Below are 21,851 nucleotides of genomic sequence, written 5' to 3'. Positions count from 1 at the left end.
GTAAGAATCTTATGCCTACAGCTTGTATCTTTGGAGACAGAGCTCAGAGAAGTGATCCCCGATGGGCTGGTCTCCAGCCATCGATAATGAGGATTTCCAGCTGGCTGCTGCCAACTAACGGCAACAGAATCACCACCTGCCTCATAGGAACCTTTTATGCAAACTGGCACCCATTCAGAACACTTAAAGGAACAAGAGCTGAGGCATCATTCAAGCTCACAGACAGGCTGTATGAATGGTTTTATGCTTGTTTGCTAACAAATGTGTGTTTAACAAAGTGGCAGAGTTGGGTTGGGACTAGCTTTCACCTTAACCTGGCAGTGAGGTTGTGGGATGGTAACAACTCCTCCCCCATCTACCGCAAACTACCTTATCCACCCCAAAACCACAGGATTCAGCCTAGCTTATCACTACACCTTCATCCTCACAACGTACTTCTGAGGTTCAGACCATCATCTTTGTTTTATTGATAAAGAAACTGAGCCCCAAAGAACTTAGGTGATTTGCTCAAGGTCGCACAAACAGTTCGAGGAATAGCCTGGATTCCCAATAGAAGCTGCCTGACCTTAGGGACAGACTTCCTCAACTTTGTCGGACTCCTCTCCAAAGAGTTCTTTTCTCTTGGCCCAAGTTAGCTCTAGCCACTCTAACATTCTCTAAACTAGCTCTAAAATTGCAGGCTTATACCTTGAGAATGGCCTTGGGAAAGGCACACACAAAATGGATAATTCCAGAATCGGTGTCCCAAAAAAGCCACAATGAAAAATGAGCCATTAACTCACTGACTTGATGCTTTTTCATCTTTAAGGCATCACTCAAGAAACCAGAACGTAAATGGGTTTTTTGACAGCAAATATTGACAGGATCCAAAGCAGCCTATGAACGTGTCAAGTAACCATTCATTAATGTACACGTTAAGGGAGTGTTGGTGGACTACTTTGTAAATGATTATACACGTCATTAAAATAATTGTGGGGCAATGATATTTGAGTGACAAATTATAGAGTAAATCACAGCCATAAGAAAATTTCCTTATAGCATGCATTTGATAGAAATATGTAGACCTACAGCTTTCTGTTTTTATTCCATTGGCCAGAGAATTAGTGTCATATTCTTGTTCTTTTCACTGACTTGCTCTGTTTGAACACAAATAAAATACCTTCTCAGTGACTCAATTTTTCCATCTGCAAACTGAGCATGGTATTTGGTACTCAAAATGGATTTGAAATACGAGCTACATTTTTACGAAAGAATAAACAAACATAGAAATCAATGACGTGGAGTTGATATAAGGTTGGACTTCCTTCTCTATATAGATTCTGTATAAATGTAAAGGAAGCAGGCTTTTGTTTTATTCCTTTTGTAACACATTCCCTTGTATTTTTTCCTCTCCTTGAGATTTATTCATCTTAGATGTTTTTAAATATGCCCCTGACGCAGGAGACACAGTGCATCACTTTCCCAAGCTGTACATAATTTGTTACATCTGCGAAGTTGGAAATGGAAAAAATCTACTAGATCATCTTTTGCCAGAACAGGATACAGTTCCCTGATAACAGACCTATCTGATGTGAAATGAATACTACACTTGATCTCACCAGGTTAAGAAAAGCAGAAAGAATTCCCTGTAAGTTAATTCCACTACTCCCTTAATTATTTGTATTGTTCTCCTGCTTGGCTCCAGGCTTTGAGCCAGAGAATTCTGGAAACAATATTCCCTCCATAGCCGCTCCCGTGTGACTTACAATGGAACGACATCTTTTCCCAGTGAGCTGGATTCTGATAGCTGCCAGCCGCTGGGTACCAACAATCCCACTCGACTTTGCTTTCCAGAGCCATTGTTCGCTTATCTCCCCCCTACTTTTGGTCCCCACTCCGTCTCTCTTTTTAGTGCTGAGACTGGGAGTTTCCTCCCATTGCCTGTTTGTTTCTGATGACCCCCCACTGGTTCTATCTTTAGTTTTCAAAGGTCTCCAGCAGCTCCTGCCAGAGTCTATAGCTTCCCCCATGTTTTTCTCCCAGCCCTGAGCAGAGGAACCCCTATAGGGTTGCATTTTACAGTAATTCTTTCTGAGCTTTCCTATTCTTATAGTCCAAGTCCTTCTCTGAATGGAGCAGGATAGGGCATTTTGAGATTTCTAGCATCTTCACAGAAGACTTTCATAAAGAGGTTTGTTTTCTCAATAGCTAATTAAAAATAAGATTTCTTATTTGATATATTAGGCTAAATTAAGAGGACACACACATGCCAATTAAAATATATCCAACCTATTTTAAAATAAAATTCTGTATCACTAGACTGCATAGCTTCTTTGTCTTTAGGGATTCTTGAAATGTGAAATGGATTCGGAACACACAAAACTTTCCCACTCAACACAATTTTGAGAAACTCCCACTCAGTCACTGTTCTTTACCCATGATGTTTCATACTGAAAGGTTTTCTTTCTCTCTCTCTCTCTCTCTCTCTCTCTCTCTCTCTCTCTCTCTCTCTCTCAGTTCTCAATGCTTTTTGTTCTCTTCAATAATTTCCTGAATGACTCAACTGTAGTCTTGTCATCCAGGGAAAAGCAGTTTTCAGGAATGTCCTGTACAGCTATTAAGATAATATGTACAATTGGTTGGAGGCAGGTTATATTTCTGAAGGACTTGTGAATTTCAGCCTCAAAAAATGACATCTCTTAGTATAGGACTGCTTGCCTCAAGGCACCAATATGGAGCCCTGGGTGGAGCAGTGAAGATCACCAGCTGGAGGGAACACTACAGTCAGACTGCTATGAGTCAAGTTCTGACTTCAAAGGAAACAGCATTGGAAATCATAAACAGTGTATTATAGTGGCTTACCTAAGAAAGAAACAGTAGACCCATGGTCAAAGAAAAAGCATGTAGCAAAAGAAAGTTCACTTTTTATCTTTTAAATTTAAATAAAATAGTAAAGGAAGGCATTATCACCATTATTTTTGGCTTTAATAAATGTATTTGATTAACTGTGGGTGGTGATAGTCTCTTCGTTGTACCAAGGATTGTCATTCCTGAAATCTTTTTTAAACTGGAAATTCTAAATGGGTTAGAGTCCCTAACACCTGTCTGTAAATATTTTTGTCAGGCTGTTTTCTTCTTCCATGGAGCCCTTATGCCCTGAGCAATGGAAGGCGGAGGAAGAGTGATATAACGGGTAGGGAAGGGAAAGAAGTACTTAAACTCGGGGCATCAAGATGTCCTGTTCTACACGTGGATTAGGTAACAATGGAAACTTCCCACGATAAGAAGCCACGTACTCACTAATGATGCAAGGCTCATAGATTCATTCCTCTAGCATGGATGATACAGGAATTAGGTTTAGTTTCACAAGTGGCTTGATTAAGTCACTTAAGCAGAGAAATAGGAGTCAGTGGCCATGGTCATTTGTATTTTGAGACCATGTTTGTCACTGAGTCACTTTACTTTGTACTTTTCACTCCTAGCCAACTTACATTTAAGATGACTTTAATCAGTGTAAGCTATTAGCTTCTTGGCTGAAATGCTGATACCCTTTCTGAATGTTAGTTGAGGGCTTTAAAAGGGAAAAACCAGCATCCATAAAATGGTAATTGTCCCTCACGTAGCCTTGGTACTTACGATCACCCTTTAAAGGGTCTGCACCCACTCCTCCATCCCCAGTCTCCATGCTGGGGTGGAGATGGTAAATAATGAGTCTAGACAGTATGGCAGAGTGGTTCCAAACATGGGCTTTGGGATCAGGCAACTCAGGTTCAGTTCCTGACTCCTACTCACATTCTGTGTGATCCTGGGTGAGTTCTTTGGCTTCTTCAAAGCCTTCTTTATAATCCATGGAAATCCCATTGCATTATGCTAAGTGCCTAGTAAACCCTGAAGAAACTGTGACTATTATTATCATCCTAATAATAAACCTTAGAAGTTATTCTCAAGAAGTTCCTAGACTATTAGAAGCTGGACAGAGGCTTAGAGATCATTTAATGCAACACTCCCCCTGCCCAGTGCTTTGCAGCTCACGTGGACCAAGGGGGTGAAGTCACAGAGCAGAGCTAAGACTAGGACACAGGGCTCTTTTCCATTCAACCATGAAACTCTCAGATCTCATGGGAGAGGACAAATAATACTCAGCTTACTTTGATCAACAGTGAGGAGAAAGGGCCAGTGACGACCCAGAGAACATTGGCTCTGGGGAGGCCTGTGGTAGTTTCCAAAGGGGGTGTGTTCAGGAGTAAGGGGAAGGACAGGCTGGTGCTGCCAGTGGCCAGAGTCACTTGGTCTCATTAGAGAGACTTACTGAGCAGATCACTGATGGAATTAGATTTCCTAGCAATGCTAGCTTTCTCCACCACCTGTCATGTCAAATTCTTTCATCTGAAGGAATCAGACCCACTGTGCCAAGTGTGCTGATGTTACCTTGGTTGCAACTCCATTCCTATCAACAGCGGGGTTTAACAAGCAGCCTTCAGAGTACAGAACTGGGGTCAGCAAACCACGGCCCATGGGCCAAATCCAACCTGCCACCTGTTTTTGTAAATAAAGTTTCATTGGCACACAGCCACACCCATTCATTTATGTATCGCCTGTGGCTGCTTTTGTGCTATAACTGCAGAGTTGGGTACTTGCAACAGAGACCCAATCATCTGCAAATCTTAAAATATTTACTCTCTGGTCCTTTACAAAAAAGGTGGGCCACCTTCTGGTATAGAGCCTTAGCTGCTTAGGAGACAAAGGCCTTCTCCAAGCTATGGAAGGAGCAACTGATTTCTTCAGGATATTTTTAATGCCCTTAGCATAAATGAGATTTCATTAATATAAGTGAAAAGAAATATAGACTTAGATAGAATCCCCTTTACAATTCCAAGGCCATCTCTTCTTCAATGTGGATGTGAAAGGCAACCGTCCATCCTCTGAGGGTAGGTCTGGTTCTGGCCTTCCTCTTATTCTGGGGCACGGAGGAGATGGAACCATCTCTTAAGGATTTTGTGTGCTGTCAACCAGGCACTTGCCATGCGTGATTTTGTGTATTCATTGTAACAATCCTAATAAATAGTATGATTGTCCCCATTTTACAGAAAGGTAAACTAAGGATGAACCAAGGTCACAGGATAAGTGAGTGGCTGGGTAGAGATTTGTAACCATTAGGCTCCATGTTGTCTGATGCACATAGGTGCAGTAATTCAACTACCTATGACTGACTGTTAGAAGTATGGTTGACAGTGGCTTAAATTCGCTCAATCCAGACAAAATAGAGATCTAAGTCATTACCTTTAGAAGTCTGCGCTGCAAAATACTATCCTACAAGATACTCATTTAAATGATCCAATATGGTTAGAAAACATTGCATATATCACCACCTGCTTGGAAATGTATGAAGGCATTAGCAAGTTATGGACTCTGAGAAATCCTGCAGTAAAGATCCTTGTCAACATTGCTTAATGTAGTGTTTCCCAAACACTTATTATCATTGAGCCCTTTAATTAACAACATCCCATCAAACTAGTATCCCAGGAGATACACTTTGGGCACTGTTGAACCAGAGGATTATGATGATGATAATGGATGATAATGGCTAATGTTTATTGAGCAATTCCAGTAAGCCAGACACTGGCCTAAGCATTTACATGCATTAATTCATTTAACCCTCGTGAGGAAACTGAGGCACAGAGAAAAAACAACTTACCCAACATCACACAGATAGTAAGTCCGGGAAACCATGAGCTCCTCAAACTCAGGGATCAGATATCAATTCATCTTTGCATAGCCTACACATAGTATGTTGCCTGGAGCAAAGTATGCACCCAGGAAATGACCGTTGAACTGAATTCGAGATAAGTTTCTAATAAAAAGAAGTGACTAGAGTGTATTGAATAGAACATTTAAGATCTTCAAGTAGCATTCTACAACGAGGGTACTCTCTCATTAATTGGGGTCTCTATTTGTTCCTGACAAGACCGTACCCTAGATAATGTTCCTACCATAAAGCATTTTGTACAGCATAACCATTTTCATATTTTTTAAATAGACTCTACTTCAGGTTAATGCAGAGATAACAGGAAAATATCAGATAGTGCGGATCCCATTTAGCCACAAGAAATATTTTCATTTGAAGATACATTAAATTAGGCTTTCTGTGTGGCATAAAACATATTGAAAGAGGCAATACCACATCCATAAGGAAGCACTGTATTGCCTTTGTTGGTAGAGTGGATGGATTTTTAAAAAATGCAGTATGATAACAGCTATTGAAAACAGTCAATAGCAGCTTTTTAAATATTACAGTCCTAAAAATATAAAGGTCAAAACTAGTAGCTAAAATACTGATGAATTCTCAGTGTAGATTTGAGGAAGGCCAGGAAGCACTAAGGAAGAAAAAGTAATACACTTCCAGCTTTAAAAGGAAGAGAAGAAAAGGCAGCCTGAGAGAAGACTATGTTTTTGTGTCCTGCAAAATCAAAAGGAAATTTTATGTTTAGCTCTTTGGGAGCTTCAAATGCAGTGATGAAATGGTATTATTTCTCATCACTTTAACATAGAGCATTCATGAATGATAATTTTTACAATAACAGCTTGACACTTAATGAGGGCTCACTGTGCTGTTTTAAGCATCTTATACATGTAGCCCTAGGAGGTTTGTACCATCCACATTTTACAGATGTGGAAACGGAGGCAGAGAGAGAAAGTAGGTGAAGTAGTTTTCCCATGATCCCACACCAGTACAAAATGGATTAAAGATTCAAACTCCAGTAATCTGGCTTCACAGCCCATGCCACTAACAGCTCTACATACTGGGTGAAAGAGAAAATTCAAAGGCTCAAGGATGCCCACAGAGGGGAAGGGTAGAGCTCAGGTGGTAGAGCGCATGCTCAGCACTGAAGAGGTCCCAGGTTCAACCCCTGGTACCTCCTCCAAGCAGAAATCAGTGAAGAAACCTAATTACATCCCCCTCAGAAAACAAACAATACAAGGATGCCCACAGGTCTGGGAGGCAAAATGAATTCCACTACCAACGTCAGGGTCCCTCAGAGACTCACTAGGTGGACACCAGAGGGCCATACGTGGCAGTGCAGAGATAAGTCCTTGCCAGTAGTCCCTTTTTTGGTGGTTTGTTCAATGACAGGTTTTCAGAGATTGTTATACATCTTTGCCACTTAAGAACCCCATCCATTTACAGCTCTATGTTAGTCATGAGAGGTAAAGACCTGTCCCTCCACCCACTTCCACCGCCGATGTGTGCTAGGATTCCTCACCCCACAACCAGACCACATGCATGCCCCTTAAAAATATGGTCAGTTGTTTACGAACAGGTTTATGCTGTGGTGGTGCATCAGACCCTAGATATTCGGGAACTGCCATATGCTCTGCAGTATTGAGAAAAGTCCAGGAAAGGGAGAGGGTAGAGCTCAGTGGTAGAGCACATGCTAGCATGCACGATGTCCTGGGTTCAATCCAGTACCTCCATTAAAAAAAAAAAAGTCCAGGAAAAAAAAAGGTTAAAAGTTCCTTTAGAGAGAGTACAGATGGCTCCATGTTGATGAAAAGGAAAGATGCAATTTTACAGTAAAGCGTTGTGCCTAGCATCTCAGTGTGGGGGCCACTTGAGAGTTAAACACAGAGCCCTTAAGAGAAAGAACAGATTACGTACTGAGTGAAAACAAATACTGAAAGTTTTCTCCAGAATTGTATTTGTGTTCCTTCTTGTGTGTGACACTTTAGTCAGTTGAAACAACTGAGGAATTGGTTTGCTGGGAGGAGACGTAGTAGCATACAGACTTTAAAAGGTAAATACTCAAGCCTTGGGAAGAACATTTGTCAAGACAAGGATGTTATTTAAAGAAAGATGTGTTCTAAACAGATGAGTCACCAAACTCAATGGGATATAAGAATGGAAATTGAATTTTTAAATTTTTATCCATGAGCATATCAAAACCTTGTGCCTCAAAAAACATACCAGAAAGCATACACACTACATTTTTGTAAAAGATCATTTAATTCTCATTCATAAACTTTGTCTTACAATTCAGCACAATGACACAAAAATAGCTCCTCCCTTCTTAGTTGTACCTGACCAGCCTTATATACTCTCTTACACCTTACACGAGTCTTTCTTTTCTTCTTGACGTTAATCATCAGTTAGGAGTGAACAGTCTCAAAAAGTCTGATTTATTAAACAGACTGGAAGATGCAGAGCTGATGTTAAAACACAAATCTGCCTACTTACCTGGATGGCTCTGACATTGGAAACTGGCTGTTTCGACATATTTGTGCGGTCTTTCTTATCCCTAAAAAAACAAGTAAGAAACTGTTAGAGGTGGCGGCATTCTGATTCTCAGTCTTGATAAATTAGAATTTAACTCCTGATTCAACTGGGCAGTCACCCCTTTCATTGGCCATATATTCTTTCAGCCTCAGTTTCCGGTTACTTAGAGACTCTCCTTGCCAGAGGCTCAGGGAGAGGGAACACTAGAGCTCGGGATAAATCATTCAGGAGGAGAAATGCTGAGATGCCTCGCCCCTGATGCTAACGATAGGCAATCAGAAACTTGAAAGGCGCTATCATCTCCTGCCCTGCCCTCCTGCCCCCCTGCCAAGAGCAGCGAAGCAAAGAGGTTGTGGGAATAAAACACCTTTGTTTGGGGCCTCAGAAGCTTTCCGCTCGAAACTGAACTTTTGATCTCAGCTGTTGCCTGGACTATGCGTCAGTCCATCTGGAGCACCTCTCCTCCTTCGAACACCCAAAGAGAGGGGGTCTGTACCACATTCCTGCTACTGCGATGCTGCCCGCTCGCTGTGCACGTGTCTGTTCTGCCCAGAGACCTGCGGGACGCTGGGAGGACGTGGCCGCATCTCCCTGCTCCGTGTGTCCAGAGCCCGGGCTCTGTAAACCAGGCAGCCGGCAGGCAAGCCTCCCCTGTCTTCTTTTCTTTAAGTGAACCATCTCAGAAGGCAAATAGGACTGATGTGACTATGTCAGATCCCCAATATGTAGCAGTGCTTCGTTCCCAAAGGTCCTTTGCTTTCTTTCAGCTTGTGAGACCTGACTTAGAGCCGGCTGACTAGAGATGTGGTTTACTGAGGCTCAGGTTGCTATAGCTTGGCCTATTACATGTCAACAGGACCGAGTGAAAAAGTTTGAAACTCAGTGAATTAAAAGCATGCTGCTTTTTGGGGATTTGTTTTCTGGGGTTTTTTTATTTATATATATATTTTTAAAGCATGCTGCTTTTTAAACCCAAACTATAATCCGGGTTGACTAGGGTTTCCTCTCTTGACTGATGTAGGAGTGTGAGCTAACTGGTGAGTAAATGAACAGACAGAGCAGTGTTGGCATTTGTCACAAGTCCCATGTGCGTCAGTCCATCTAGAGTATGTCTGTCGACATCTCTAGGCCCATTTCGTCTTCCTTAAATGTTACCTGCTTCACAGGTTGTGGTAAGAATTAAAACTACATAATGTTCCTGAAAATTCCTTGTGGACTATAAAGCATGATGCAAATATTCATCATTTCATTGCCATTGCTTTTAGCTAGTAACTTTTTAGTCATTATACTGGTCTACAGCTCTCAGTACAGAGTAAGAATTGATGTAGTGATGCCTCACAATACTTTAGAGATAAAAGATCTGAGAACTCTGAAAAACTTTCTTTTTTTTGAGATCTTTAAAGTCTTAGGCTCTATTATATGAAGTTGAACAAATGTATAATTTTATAAAATCTCTGTAATTAGTATCCACCTATGTAGTCTTTGGAGACACATACATGAAAACGATGGGTTTTTTTTAAGTTTCACCTGAATATTTTAGTAATATAGAAGTACAGTCTCCGTGCATAAGGGTAGAATTATTTTCAACATGATTAAAAAATGAAAAAGCACTAACAAATTGAACAATCAAGAATGCATTTTGCTCTGTGGTATGTTTCCAATAGGTTACTGTCTTTCCTGCAGTGTCGAAGAGTCAGTGAAGGATTTTTAATTTTTGGATCTAGGACACAGCTCAGTTGCAAAAGGAAAAGCTTCATAGTTTAATTTTTAATGTTTCTGTTCCTCAAAAGCTATTAAAAGTCATGCAAAACAATGAGTCTCACAGGACTTTTAATATCTCATCATATAGTATTCGCTGTATGTGTACAATTAAAGTTTAACTAATATGACTTGGGAATTAAAAGAAATATTGTACATCGATTAAAAACGGGCAAATTAGGAATTTCCTTATGGCATTACAAAAGCAAGCTGAAATGTAAAAAACAAAAGCTCAGGCGATAAATGATTGTGTTCATACTGCACTGATTTTTGTAAAATTAGACTGACTTTGTTTTTTCACTGAACTACTGGATTGCTTTGTATTTTGTGGACCTCTGAGCCTAAGAGATGGGTAGTTGGGCCTTGTCTCCAGTATAGCTTTGGTATAATCTCATTTATGTACAAATTCCTTCTTAACATATATGTCAGCCTGCGAGAGAGACACCTCCAGAAAGTTGGTCAGATACCAGCTCTCATTCCTTGCAAACAGGCTAGATAACATTTGCGTAAATCAGTTCTGCAGCCGTTCCTGCTGTCCTCATTATTCTGAGAGAAATCAGGGCAAAGCACACTGATGAATAAAAATAGACAGTGTTCCCTGGCTGTTTCCCTGGCCCTGCGTTCACCTCCATCACGGATGCAGGGTGTAGAATGCACCTTCCTTCTTTATCTGCACACCCAGTCCCTGGACCAAAAAAGAAAGCTATGCCTTAGATGCACAACTCCACTCACACCGGGGCCACAGCTTTTCATCCAGAGAGGTACTCTTTAAAGCACTCTATTACTGTGTCTCTTGGTTCTGGCTACAATTTAGAAACATGGAAAGTTTGACCAGGCATAGATTGACTTTTACAAAGCCTATACTATAATGGAAATGCTTGCCAGCTTAGCATAGCTGAGTTTTCCTGGCAGTTCTGCAAGTCAGTGGGGATCTTTAATGGTCTGTATGCTGAGTCATGTACATTATACCTCTGCTGGTATTTGATTGGACAGCGTCTCATATCTGACTTCTAAATAAGACTCTTTCACTTACTAACAATTTGTCAACATTAATGTCGCTAATTTAATGAGAAGGGATTCAGAGGAAAATAAATCGATAGCTAGAGAGAGGGGGCTTTGTTTTGTTCTTTTTAAAGGTCAATGAAATGGCTACCGCTCAATCTCAAAGGGAATTATCTTCTGTCCTGCAGCTAAAAATAATTCCTGAGAAGGGTGTAGAAAGATGTTCAGCTGTCGGAACTAACTCTATTCAACTCTGCCTGAGCTATGCCGGGAGGGAAGAGGCACTCAGTACTGCCATGTATCAGAGTCTGGTGCCCACACAGAGGGAGGCAGGGCTGCTGCCCTCCACCCTGCTGGGAACGGGGAACACCGCAGTCACAGGCTTTTGAAAAGATGGGTCTGGAGTATTAACGGATCTATATGTTGATAGCACTTTATCATTGAGGCCAAGTCTGGCGCTTAGGGAGAGGAGAAAAGTGTTCTAAACTTGTGCTGTGTTAACAGCTCTGGCAATAATTTGCACTTAGGTAAGCCAAAGAGCTAGCATTATAGCTTTCCTCTGCCCCCAAATTCTCCTGATTATTTCTAAGCTTACAACCCGAATCAGTCTGCAGGTGACCAACTGGCACCCTTGCCATAAGAATCAAAGTGACATAAATGTTCAGGGTAACAGTCATCGTATCTGGACTGTGGAAATTTTCTTAAAGTCACTATTAATGAAAACTCCCTTTAGTTCAGCATTTTTTCAACCTCCCCCTCAAGCAGTTTATAAAACAGAAGCAGCAACATCACCAATGAACAGTGAATTTACAGGGAAGCTACACCCACTGGTTACAGTCCTAGAAAGTTGTAAGTAGCCACTTTGAGTTAGGTAGCAAGAAAATTTCCATCAGAAAGCCCAGTTGTCCGAGCTGGGTCCTCCTGCTTACCTGCTTTAGGTATTTGTTTACTGCCTAGGGAAAGTCCCAGGCAGCCAGGTGCCGGAATACGAGGCTCCTCAGTGAGTGGAAGGGACGCCCGGTGTCCTCTGAGCTGCGATCTCAGTCCCAATGCTTTTCATGTGGCTGAAATAGCTCAAGTGCTCGGCGCGTCACCCAGTATTGAGAGCTGCTCCCAGCTCGGGGCTGGAGGGGAACTCGGTTTAAGGCTAAGTGTTCAAGAGAATTCCTGTCATAGCTCACAGTTGTTCTTCCTAAATATAGAGTTTGATACAAGCCATACGCCGCCTCCAAAAGGCTTGACCGTGCTGAAAGCAGGGCTCAAATATCAGCCGGAAGGTGGCTGTGGAATCTTCCTGCCCTCCTAATCTTCCAGAAGATGCTTGGCTGCATTTTCTCACAGATTCTGAGGGGCCACGATGAAGTTCGAAAAGTAGGGAAAGTTTCTATAGCTTTATTACCTGGAGGCCAGAAGACGAGGAGTGTTGAATAAAAATTGGAGAGAGGTGGTGTTGGCACCGAGGGGGCCCTGACACCAAACAATGTTTGAGTCCTAGCTTGGTCACTTAGGAGCTGAGGCTGTCACTTCATAATCAGCACTCAATAAATAGTCACCAAATGTTGATAATTGTAATATTACATTGAACTACATCCTCCTTTTTGTAGGTCAAAAACAGTCACAGATCAACAGACTCGTGTGGTCCCAGGGCTCAGAGTCCTTGCACTCTCTGCTCTACCACCTCTACTCGTGGCAATGACTTTGGCCCTAGAGCACATGAAACAACAGAACAAAACAAAGAGAAAATAATCTGTTTTAAGCATGACAGAGGCCAGGACCAGGTATGACACAAAACACTTTTTAAAGAGAATACTGCCAAATCCTAAAGCACATGCTCATTATTTATAACACTACTTTTAATTTTTTTTACTTCTCTCGTCTCTAAAATTATTTTTACATGGAATGTCCCTTCAGTAGAAGGATTAAACAGAGTGGACTCACTTATAATTCATCTGATGGATGAAAATGACCCTATGTCTGAGTCCCTGACAGCACGGTCAGCTGCTGACCTATCACTAGCAACCATCGACTGCTAGTCCTCTCGTTACATGAGGCAAAGAAGCTCTGATCTGAATGAGCCCCTGAAGTTGGGTGTCTGTTCCCTGCAGCTGAATGCATTCCAAATGCTTGATTTCAGGTCAATAAAAGGAAAACCAACTTTCTGGCAGCTTACGAGGTCAGCAAGTAACTGTGGCTCATCTCGGTTTGGGGTTCATCGTTAAGTTCTGTTCATGTGTTGTTTAAAAGAACTGTGTCTTCAAAATTCAGTTTAGACATCATGCTTTGAGGTCATATGGCACTGAAGGTGAGTTACTTACACACTGAGGAAGAGAATATAGTTGACACCTTAATATTTCCCCAGATGTTTGGCTGCATCCATGTGCTCAGGGCTCTTCACTAGACAAGAGGTGGCATCACTCCATGGATGAACAACAATGAGCCATTTTTGACCCCTTGCCCTGCAGTCAGCCCATAAATTTTGCCACAGTCTTTTCACCCCCAGCGACCCCTCAGTAGCTACTGGTGTTGTGCATGTCAGGGAAGGTGCTCCTGGCAGCAGTGCCTTGTACACAGGGCTGGCCCAACATGGATGTGGCTGCCTCTGTGTGAAGAGCTGAGATGAGCTGCATCATCAGGACTTCTTTGGTCATAAGTGACAGAAACCCAGAGTGAACTAGTTGAAGCCAAGAGGAGGTGTGGCAGACCCCAGTGATGTCTTTCTCAATATCACTCTGCCCACCTGAATTCTTCAGGTGTAGACAGTCCCCAGTACACTGTCAGCTTCACACCTCAAAAACCTGAGTCTCTCTGCTTCTTTGCATCAGACCTCTCTCCATCTCCAAGGCGGGTTGCCTGGGAAGGCTGCAGGCATGACCAGAAGCACCAGGGAGCAGACACCCCTAAGGACAAACCTCACCCAATGGGAATGGAAGTCGGTGATAAATGCCCTACCTCCCCATCCTCTGGTGGAATGATTGCAAGATATGGTCTACAGTTTCCAGAGGTCCCCAGAGGACTGAGCCCCAGTTGCCCACAGCAGGAAACTGCTCACTCATTATTATACCCTTATCAGCTTCCTCCTTTCCCTGTCTCACTTCCCCACTCCCTCACTTGTGTTCTCCGGGATCATCACCCCAATAGACCACCAAATAGACAAGAGCAAGTCCTTGTCTCAGTGTCTGGATTTGAGGCCACCCAAACCAAGACAGGAGGGGCAGGGTTGGGGGTTGTTGGCAAAAGCAAAATTCACTTAAGTCATTCCAACCTGCCTGCCTTCATCCCTCCTCCACTACAGTCAAACAGCAGGAGGATACCTAGTTACACTGTAGGTCTCTCTAGCCCTTGTAGAGTTGTAAAGCATGTTCATTTGTATTATTTTATTTAGTCCTCCCATCAATTCTGTGAATTAAGTGCTATCATTCCCATTGTATAGATCAGTAAGTCAAGGTTCAGAGTGTTAATTCAGAGCCACTTATCCCCAGCTTTTTGACTCCCATATTTAGTGCTCTCACCTGTTACACCACAGTGTCCTCAAGGAAGCACACCCATATACATACCCCCACATAAGCCCTGTACATATGGTATCAGGTAGGATGCATTTGGTTACAAGTAACAGAATACCTCACTAGCAGTAGCTCAATACAGTCATTTAACCACCTCAGAAACTTAGAAACTTGAAGGGAGGTAGTTCCAGATTGGTTCAGAAATTTTCTGAAGCCAAAAAGACCCAGACAATTTCAACTTTTCACCCTCATGCTTCTTACCTCATGTTCTTAAGATGGCTGCCACAGCTCCAAGAATCAGGATCTTCCACTAGCATCCAAACAATACAGGCTTTCTTCATGTCAGGGAGGAAACTCTTCCTAAAGCCCCATCAGACTTCCCCTTATATCTCGTTGGCTGCAACTGGGTCTCATGGCTTCAAAGGAGGCTAAGAAAATAAATAAGTGGCAGAGCGTGAATGGAGTAGAAATGACTAGTTAAGCTCAAACATCCTGTATAAAATCAGGATGCTCTTAGCAACAAAGAAAGAGAATGGCAGTTATGTAGACATCACACACACACACACACACACACACTCACTCACGTACAGAGTTCTTTACTGGAAAATGTGCTTTTATACACATAATCTCATTTAATCCCTGCCATTTTATGAAGCAGCTGTTGCTTTTCTTGATCTCCATTTTATACATGACAGATCATCCTGGGAAAGGTAAACTCACAAGCCTAGCAAGTGTCCAAGTCGCAACCCTAATCAAAGTCTTCAAGATCCAAATTCCATGGGTTTCCCCTCGTTCCTCTACATGCAAGCCAACAGAGAGGGAGAGCGCCAAGCTGCTTGTACCCTTGCCCCCTCTCTGAACACCCTCATGGATGAGATTCTTACCATCTGCCCCAAATTACAGGCTTCTTTCGGGTTCCTCTTTGCTCACTTCTGCTCTGTCCAAGGTCCACCTACAGTTTGGGCAAAAAGTAAACTAAATCATGTTATGAAAAATTTTTAATGAATTAATAGATAACTATTTGTTCCATTATGTGTGAACATATAAACCTCCCCCCCCCCCAAAAAAAAACGTGTAGGCTGACAGCAGAAAAAATTAGCAAATGAAGAATGATTAGCTAAGAAGAAAGAATGATGAAAAAGAAGCTAGCCATGACCTAGGAAAACACTTTATTTTCCCATACTGTTTACTTCTGTGTTAAATTTAAACTTTTGACACCATAACTGCAAATGAATCAATGCTTGTTTTTAATCCAGGACAGCAAGTGTCAAGGTTCACCCCCTGGGGGAGCATGCTATGTAATAACTTCAAGCCAGTCACTTCTCTCCGTAGCCCCAGTGTGAGGCCATGAGGCAGCAGCCATGGTTCTGTCTCCTTACTTGGAATTTAGCTTACTTTCACAAGTATCCCCAGAGGGGAAAAATAGTTTTTCTAAGAAGTAATGTATAGAGTTATAACTCTACCCATAGGAAAAAATCTTTCACATAATCATGCAGAACAGTTTAGCATCTCCTTGTCTCCAAACTTCTCATTTCAACTCATTTCAAAAAGAGACCTTTGGAGAAAAAAAAGAGAGAGAGAGAGACCTTTGTTTCACCTTTGTATGGCTCAATAGCTTCTCCCCTCACCCCAAAGTATTTTGGGGCTATCTAGCCTCAAAAGGGGCTATCTAGCCTCAAAAGTGAATTCAGACCTCCATCTCCAAAAGCATGCTATCTGCTCCTCTGTCCTCAGAAAAATTGCTGGCATCCACCTGTCAGTTACTCCCAGCTTTTAGCTAAATCATCCTTTCCCATGAGAATACTATTTCATTCATTTATTCATACATTCGTTTATCACACGCCATCATTTTATCAGATGCCTACTGTGACTCAGGCACAGTGCTAGGTACTGAGGGTTTAAAAATGAATAAGCTATATAGCTCTGTGTTCCAGAAGCCTGTTCGCCATGGTCTGGTCAAGGAGACAAACAAGTAAATCACAACATGGTTTTTAGGCTTCAGTGCTATAGATAAACTATTATAGAAATTCAGAAGAAGTTGTCCCTAACCCTCCCATGGTGCTGAGGGCTTCACAGAGAAGGAATGTTTGAGTTGAATATCCCAGGCTTCTGCTAAATGCCAGCAGTGTCCTATCCCTACTGTCTCTGGGGAGACAACAGTGAATAAACATGTGTGTCTGCTCTCAGAGCTTACATTGTGGAGTGGGTGGCAGACAAAGCTAAGTAAACAAATAAATAAGATAAATCCTCTTAAGTGATATGAAAATAAACAAACCAAAGACTGAGGAAGAGAAACTGGGGATGGGGACAAGGGGCTGGGGAGAGTGGCAGGAGATGCATCTCTGCAAGAAGCATTGGAATTGATAGGGTGAAAAGAGAACATTTCAGGCAGAGGAAACTGTATGTGCAAAGGCCCTGAGATGGGAAAGTATGTTCTCAGAACTCACAGGAAAATAATGCAGCCCAAACATAGAGAAGAGTGGCCTGACATGAGGTGAGAAAGACAGGCAGAAGTTGGCAGGGCCTTTGTAGGTCATTTTGGCAAGAGATGCTTTTTTTTCTCAGTGTAGTAGGGATCCTTGGAAGGTTGTAAGGAGTGGAGTTGCCTGGTTTGATCTTTGATGAGCTCACTAGCGCTGCCATGTGGAACATGGACTGTGCTAAAGTACTTGGGGAAGAGGGGAGGATGTTTAAAAGGCTAGAGATGATGGTGACCTAAACAAAGGTGCAGGCAGTGGAGAAAAAGACAAGAAGAAAGGTTCAAAATGCATTTTAGTGATAGAGTCAAATGTATCCTTGGTAACGGATTGGATGCAGGAGGATGGAAAAGAGGAATGGAGGGTGTCTCTTAAGTTTCAGACTTGGATCATGAGGAACGTGGTGCACTGGGGTAGGAGTGAAGGTAGCAGCGACAATGAGATCCACATCTCAAGTGCTCGACATAGGGCCTGGAACTTAGCGATCTCTTAAGATGGGGCATGAAGAATTGAAAGCCACTGTTGACTTCAGAGAGAAGAGTTTCAATGGATTGCCAGGGCTGATTCAAAAACCAGGTCATTGTGTTGCCGCTGATTAGAGTCTTGTCTCCTCCCAGAAAGAATTCAGGGACGAGACACAGAGGTAGCGAAAATAAAGTGAGGATTTATTAAAGGATACATAGTACACTCTCAAGGGGAGAGCCGGCAGGCTCAGGTGAGCAGCTGCCCCGAGTTTCTTTGGCAAGTTGGTTACATAGGGTGTAAAAATGAATGGGCTGAATATTCATTGGGGAAGGGAGGGTTTGGGGTCGTATTCCCTGATTTTCATCCCAGCCCCCACCTTCCCGAGGTGGAAGAGGAATTTTTGTCCTTATTTAGTCTGGATCGGAAGTGTCATGGTGTCAGTACATGATGGGTACTTTTAATCTGCAAGGCTAATTTTATTGTAATGAGGGCATAATGAGCAAAAGGTTACATTCGGACACTGGAGAGTCCTGCCTTTTCCCACCTTTCTTTGTTGGCCTCCAGGGCACTTGTCTCCCCAAAATGTGTGATTTCTTATCAGCCCAGAGGTTCCTACTTTTCTTTGTCTGCCCAGGGACCCCTGTTGTTTACATGATGTATGGTTTCCTGCATTTGGCCCCTCACCATTTTTTTTTTTTTTTTTTGCCCAACCCAATTCCTGCTTTTGGCTTGTGTCCCCCTTTCTCTGCTCATATCTGGCTACCTGCCTGCTCTAACAGCTGCAGGTTGTAGCATGAATGAAATGTTGAGGCAGCAAATGGACCCATCTCTTCTAGACCCTTGAAAATAGGGTAGTAGCTGGGTTTGGAGGTTTCCAATATGGAGAGAAATTTTTTGGCTCTATCTTATTTCAGTCTGAACAATATTTAAACATCTTTAGAAGCCGAGGTACAAAGGATGATAAAGGTCAAGAGGAGATCATTGAGAAGCATAGCAACAAATTCCCAGGGATTCTGGCTCTCCTAACCAGTGGGAAAGGCATGCCCCCGAAGCCCTAGGGCTGGCCTCAAAACAGAGCTAAGGTGTTGGGAGCAAAGGCCCACTGAAGAAAGAGGATCTGAGGGGATCTGGCCTGAGTTGGGTTATTATTTGCCCCAATACAGCTGTCCATTAGGGCGTGTAAGCCTCCGCAGAGTTGTTCAGAATTACACTGACATCTTGTTTCTAAAAAGCCTAATTGACTTGGAACAATCTTACAAAGTGATATTGTTGCAATATTGAACACTTCTGTTTCTTATTAGTCATTTTCTAAGGAGTATTGAAATGGACTATTTTTGCAGGATTTTGGCAGCTTACAAATGTATTTAGAGTTACATTTTCCAGCGTTGTCACATGAAACCTCTATAACCTGGCTCTTTTTCAAAAATAAAGTAACTCTAGTCCCTTTGGTGACACATGGTAGATGGGGGAGGGTCCTACTCTAGGGTCTGAAGCAGAAACAGTAGCCACCTGGCACAGGCACCAGAGATCTGGAATGTTACAGAAACATCGCTTTAGCCTGTGCTTCCTTGAACAAAATTTTTTATCCAACTAGCATTTTACCCAAGGTCAGGATCTGGAAAACTGGGGACACCGCACACTATGCAGGGCAATTTCCCCAGGCTTCTTTCCCTCCTGCCTTGCAAAGTTTTTGTTTTTGAAACTAGAGCTATTTATTTATTAGTCTCTCCCTTTATTCTGTTCTCTCTCCACCATGGCAGCCCACCTGCAGGGCCCTTTGTCCCTGCATTAAAAAGTTTGAGGTGGCAGCTCTAATCCCTGGGACAAACAGGCTCATTTGCTGAGTCTCTCTCACCCCATTTCCTCTTGTAAGTGTGGAAAGGTGAGGCCTTCCTCACTCAGTAGGGCCAAGACTAAACTTAAGTTTGGGCTTTGAAAAGGAGAAGACTGCCTTTTCAAAGAGATGAACCTGGCCGAGATAAAGGAATTTTTCACCATGTCTATGAATTGGCAGTGTGGTTGGGAGTCACAGCCCCGAGACATAACAGGGCCTAGTTTGCCTCCTGTATGCATCTATTTCCTCTGAGGACCACATAGGGGATCAGGTTGAGGAAAGAATGACTAGTAAAAGATTAATTTGGGTATTCCTGAATCCCCTTAAGAACCTTCTCTTGGAGGGAGGAGGGTATAGTTCAGTGGTAGAGTGCATGCTAGGTTCAATCCACAGTACCTCCATTAAAAACAAACAAACAAACAAACCTAATTACCCCCCCCCCAAAAAAGAACTTTCTCTTAAATTCATATTCTTAAAATCCCCCTAGAACCCAGTGGAAAAGTAGTAACTGTAACATTTCTAAGGTGGACACATGCTTGGTACACTGAACCAAATGGCTTTAGAGCAGCAAGTCAGAGGGTGGAAGGAAAGACATAGCCACAGTTAGATCATGTAGAACCTTAGGGAACATTCCATGTGTCAGGAACAGTTCTAGGCACTGGAGACACCTCAGCAGACAAAACACCGGAATCTCTGCCCTCTTGGATCTTATATTCTAGGAAGAACCTCCAGCTTTAGGCCTAAGCAGTCAGTGAATGGTGAGGTAGGGGATCCTGGGGTGGGGACATTATGGAAAAGCAGGTTTAGAGGAAGAAAGCAAAGTTTGCTTTGGGTAATGTTAAGTTTGTGGTGCCTATTAGATCTCTCAATGGACATATTGAAGAAGTTGAAGAAGTTAGGTCTGCAAATACAGAGTTCAAGGAAGAAGTCTTGGCTGTGATCCCAATTTGGGGGTCACCATTGTGGAGATGGTTTTTAACACCAGGGGTTTAGATGGGATCTCCTAGGGAAGGAGTATCACTAGGGCAGAGATGGGGTCAAAGGGCTGAGTCCTGGAGCACAATGATATTTAGAAGTCAAGGAGAAACTCAGGATGCAGGAGAGGAGCAGCTAGAGTTTCACAGCTACAGAGTTTCCCTTTTGCAACGTGAAAAGAGTTCCATGGATAGATGGTGGTGATGGCAGCACAACAGTGCGAATGTACGTAATGCCATTGAACCACACACTTATAAATGGGTTAAGATGGTAAACTGTGCTACATGTATTTTACAACTTTAAATAAGCGAGAGATAAATGTGTATAAGAACCCAAAGTGAAAGAAGTGTTTCCAGAAAGCAGGAGGGATCAACCAGATCAAATAATGCTGAGAAATCAACAGAGTTAGCTATTGGTTTTGACAATGTGATGACCTTGAGAGCAGAGCAGATGGAGGCAAACGCTTGCTTGAACTGGGCTCAGAGACATCATGGCAGATGAAGAAGGCAAGATAGGGAAGGCAGCTAACTCTTCAGATGGCACAAAAATGAGGACAGTTACTGGAAAAGGTCACAGGAGGAGTCTTATTTTAAGACAAAAGATAAAACATCGTATTTCAGGGCTAAGATTGGAATGATCCCACAGAGAGGGACACATTAATGAGACAGGAAAGAGGGGACACTTGTCACAGGGGCACTAAGCCCAGAGCAGCCACACGTAGTGAGGATCTAGTTTACAGAGACAGCGTAGGAACAAGGGCAGCTGATGGGTGGGACAGGAGGGGGAAGAAGGCCTGTAGACACAGAGGAGAGAGCAGGTTGGTCCCCTTGCCAGCAGGAGGATAAGGACGTGCTCTTCTGATCGAGAATAACTTTTCAGTGAAATAAGAAGCATGATTGGTAGCTGAGAGTGAAATGTTTCGTGAGGAAGAAGTTTTGAGAAGGTTTAAAATAGTCCTCTCAGATTATCATACTAAGTGAAGTAAGTCAGACAGAGAAAGATAAATATCATATGATCTCGCTAATATGGGGAATCTAAAAAAGAAAGGTACAAATTTTATTTACAAACCAGAAATAGACTCATGGACATAGAAAACCAACTGTAGTTACCAGGAGGAAAGGGGGTGGGGAAGGGATAGATTAGGAGTTTGGGATTAACAGATACACATTACTATATATAAAATAGATAAGCAACAAGGTCCTACTGTACAGCACAGGGAACTACATTCAGTTTCTTGTAATGAGCTGTAATGGAAAAGAATCTGGAAATATATGTATATGTATAACTGAATCACTTTGCTGTACACCTGAAACTAACATTGTAAATTCACTACACTTCAGTTAAAAAAAAGAATTAAAAAGAAAAAGTAGCCCTCTGAGAGAGGGACAGGGAATTGCTCCAGAAACGTAGTAGGACTGGGAGGCATTTCTTGGAGCCAAACTAAGGTTTGCGGTCATAAATTTCAAGTGAGAGTGGGATCAGTTTTCACTGGAATATATATTATTTTTATTATTAATAATTTCTTAATAGTATGTAATTTCAATTTTTATTTCCTCTTTCACTCATTATATACAAGGATTGTAAGAAGT

The 21,851-nt window shown here is 42.3% G+C and overlaps 1 protein-coding gene across 1 annotated transcript in view; it reads right to left on the bottom strand.

Annotated features, from left to right (window-relative positions):
- SMPX (small muscle protein X-linked) overlaps nucleotides 1-12,176 on the bottom strand; it is a 49,449-nt gene extending 37,273 nt beyond the window's left edge. Inside the window, exons 1-2 of the mRNA XM_006193831.2 lie at nucleotides 11,941-12,176; nucleotides 8,213-8,273 (exon numbers count right to left, since the gene is read on the bottom strand). Of these exons, the coding sequence (XP_006193893.1) occupies nucleotides 8,213-8,251 (39 nt within the window). The 5' untranslated portion in view covers nucleotides 8,252-8,273; nucleotides 11,941-12,176. The remainder of the gene's footprint in view (nucleotides 1-8,212; nucleotides 8,274-11,940) is intronic.
- Between the last annotated feature and the right edge of the window lie 9,675 nt (nucleotides 12,177-21,851).

The sequence above is a fragment of the Camelus ferus genome, chromosome X, assembly GCF_009834535.1.
Source record: "Camelus ferus isolate YT-003-E chromosome X, BCGSAC_Cfer_1.0, whole genome shotgun sequence".
NCBI lineage: Eukaryota > Metazoa > Chordata > Mammalia > Artiodactyla > Camelidae > Camelus > Camelus ferus.
The sequence above is the reverse complement of the archived record's forward strand: the minus strand, read 5'-3'. Positions and strand labels throughout refer to the sequence as shown.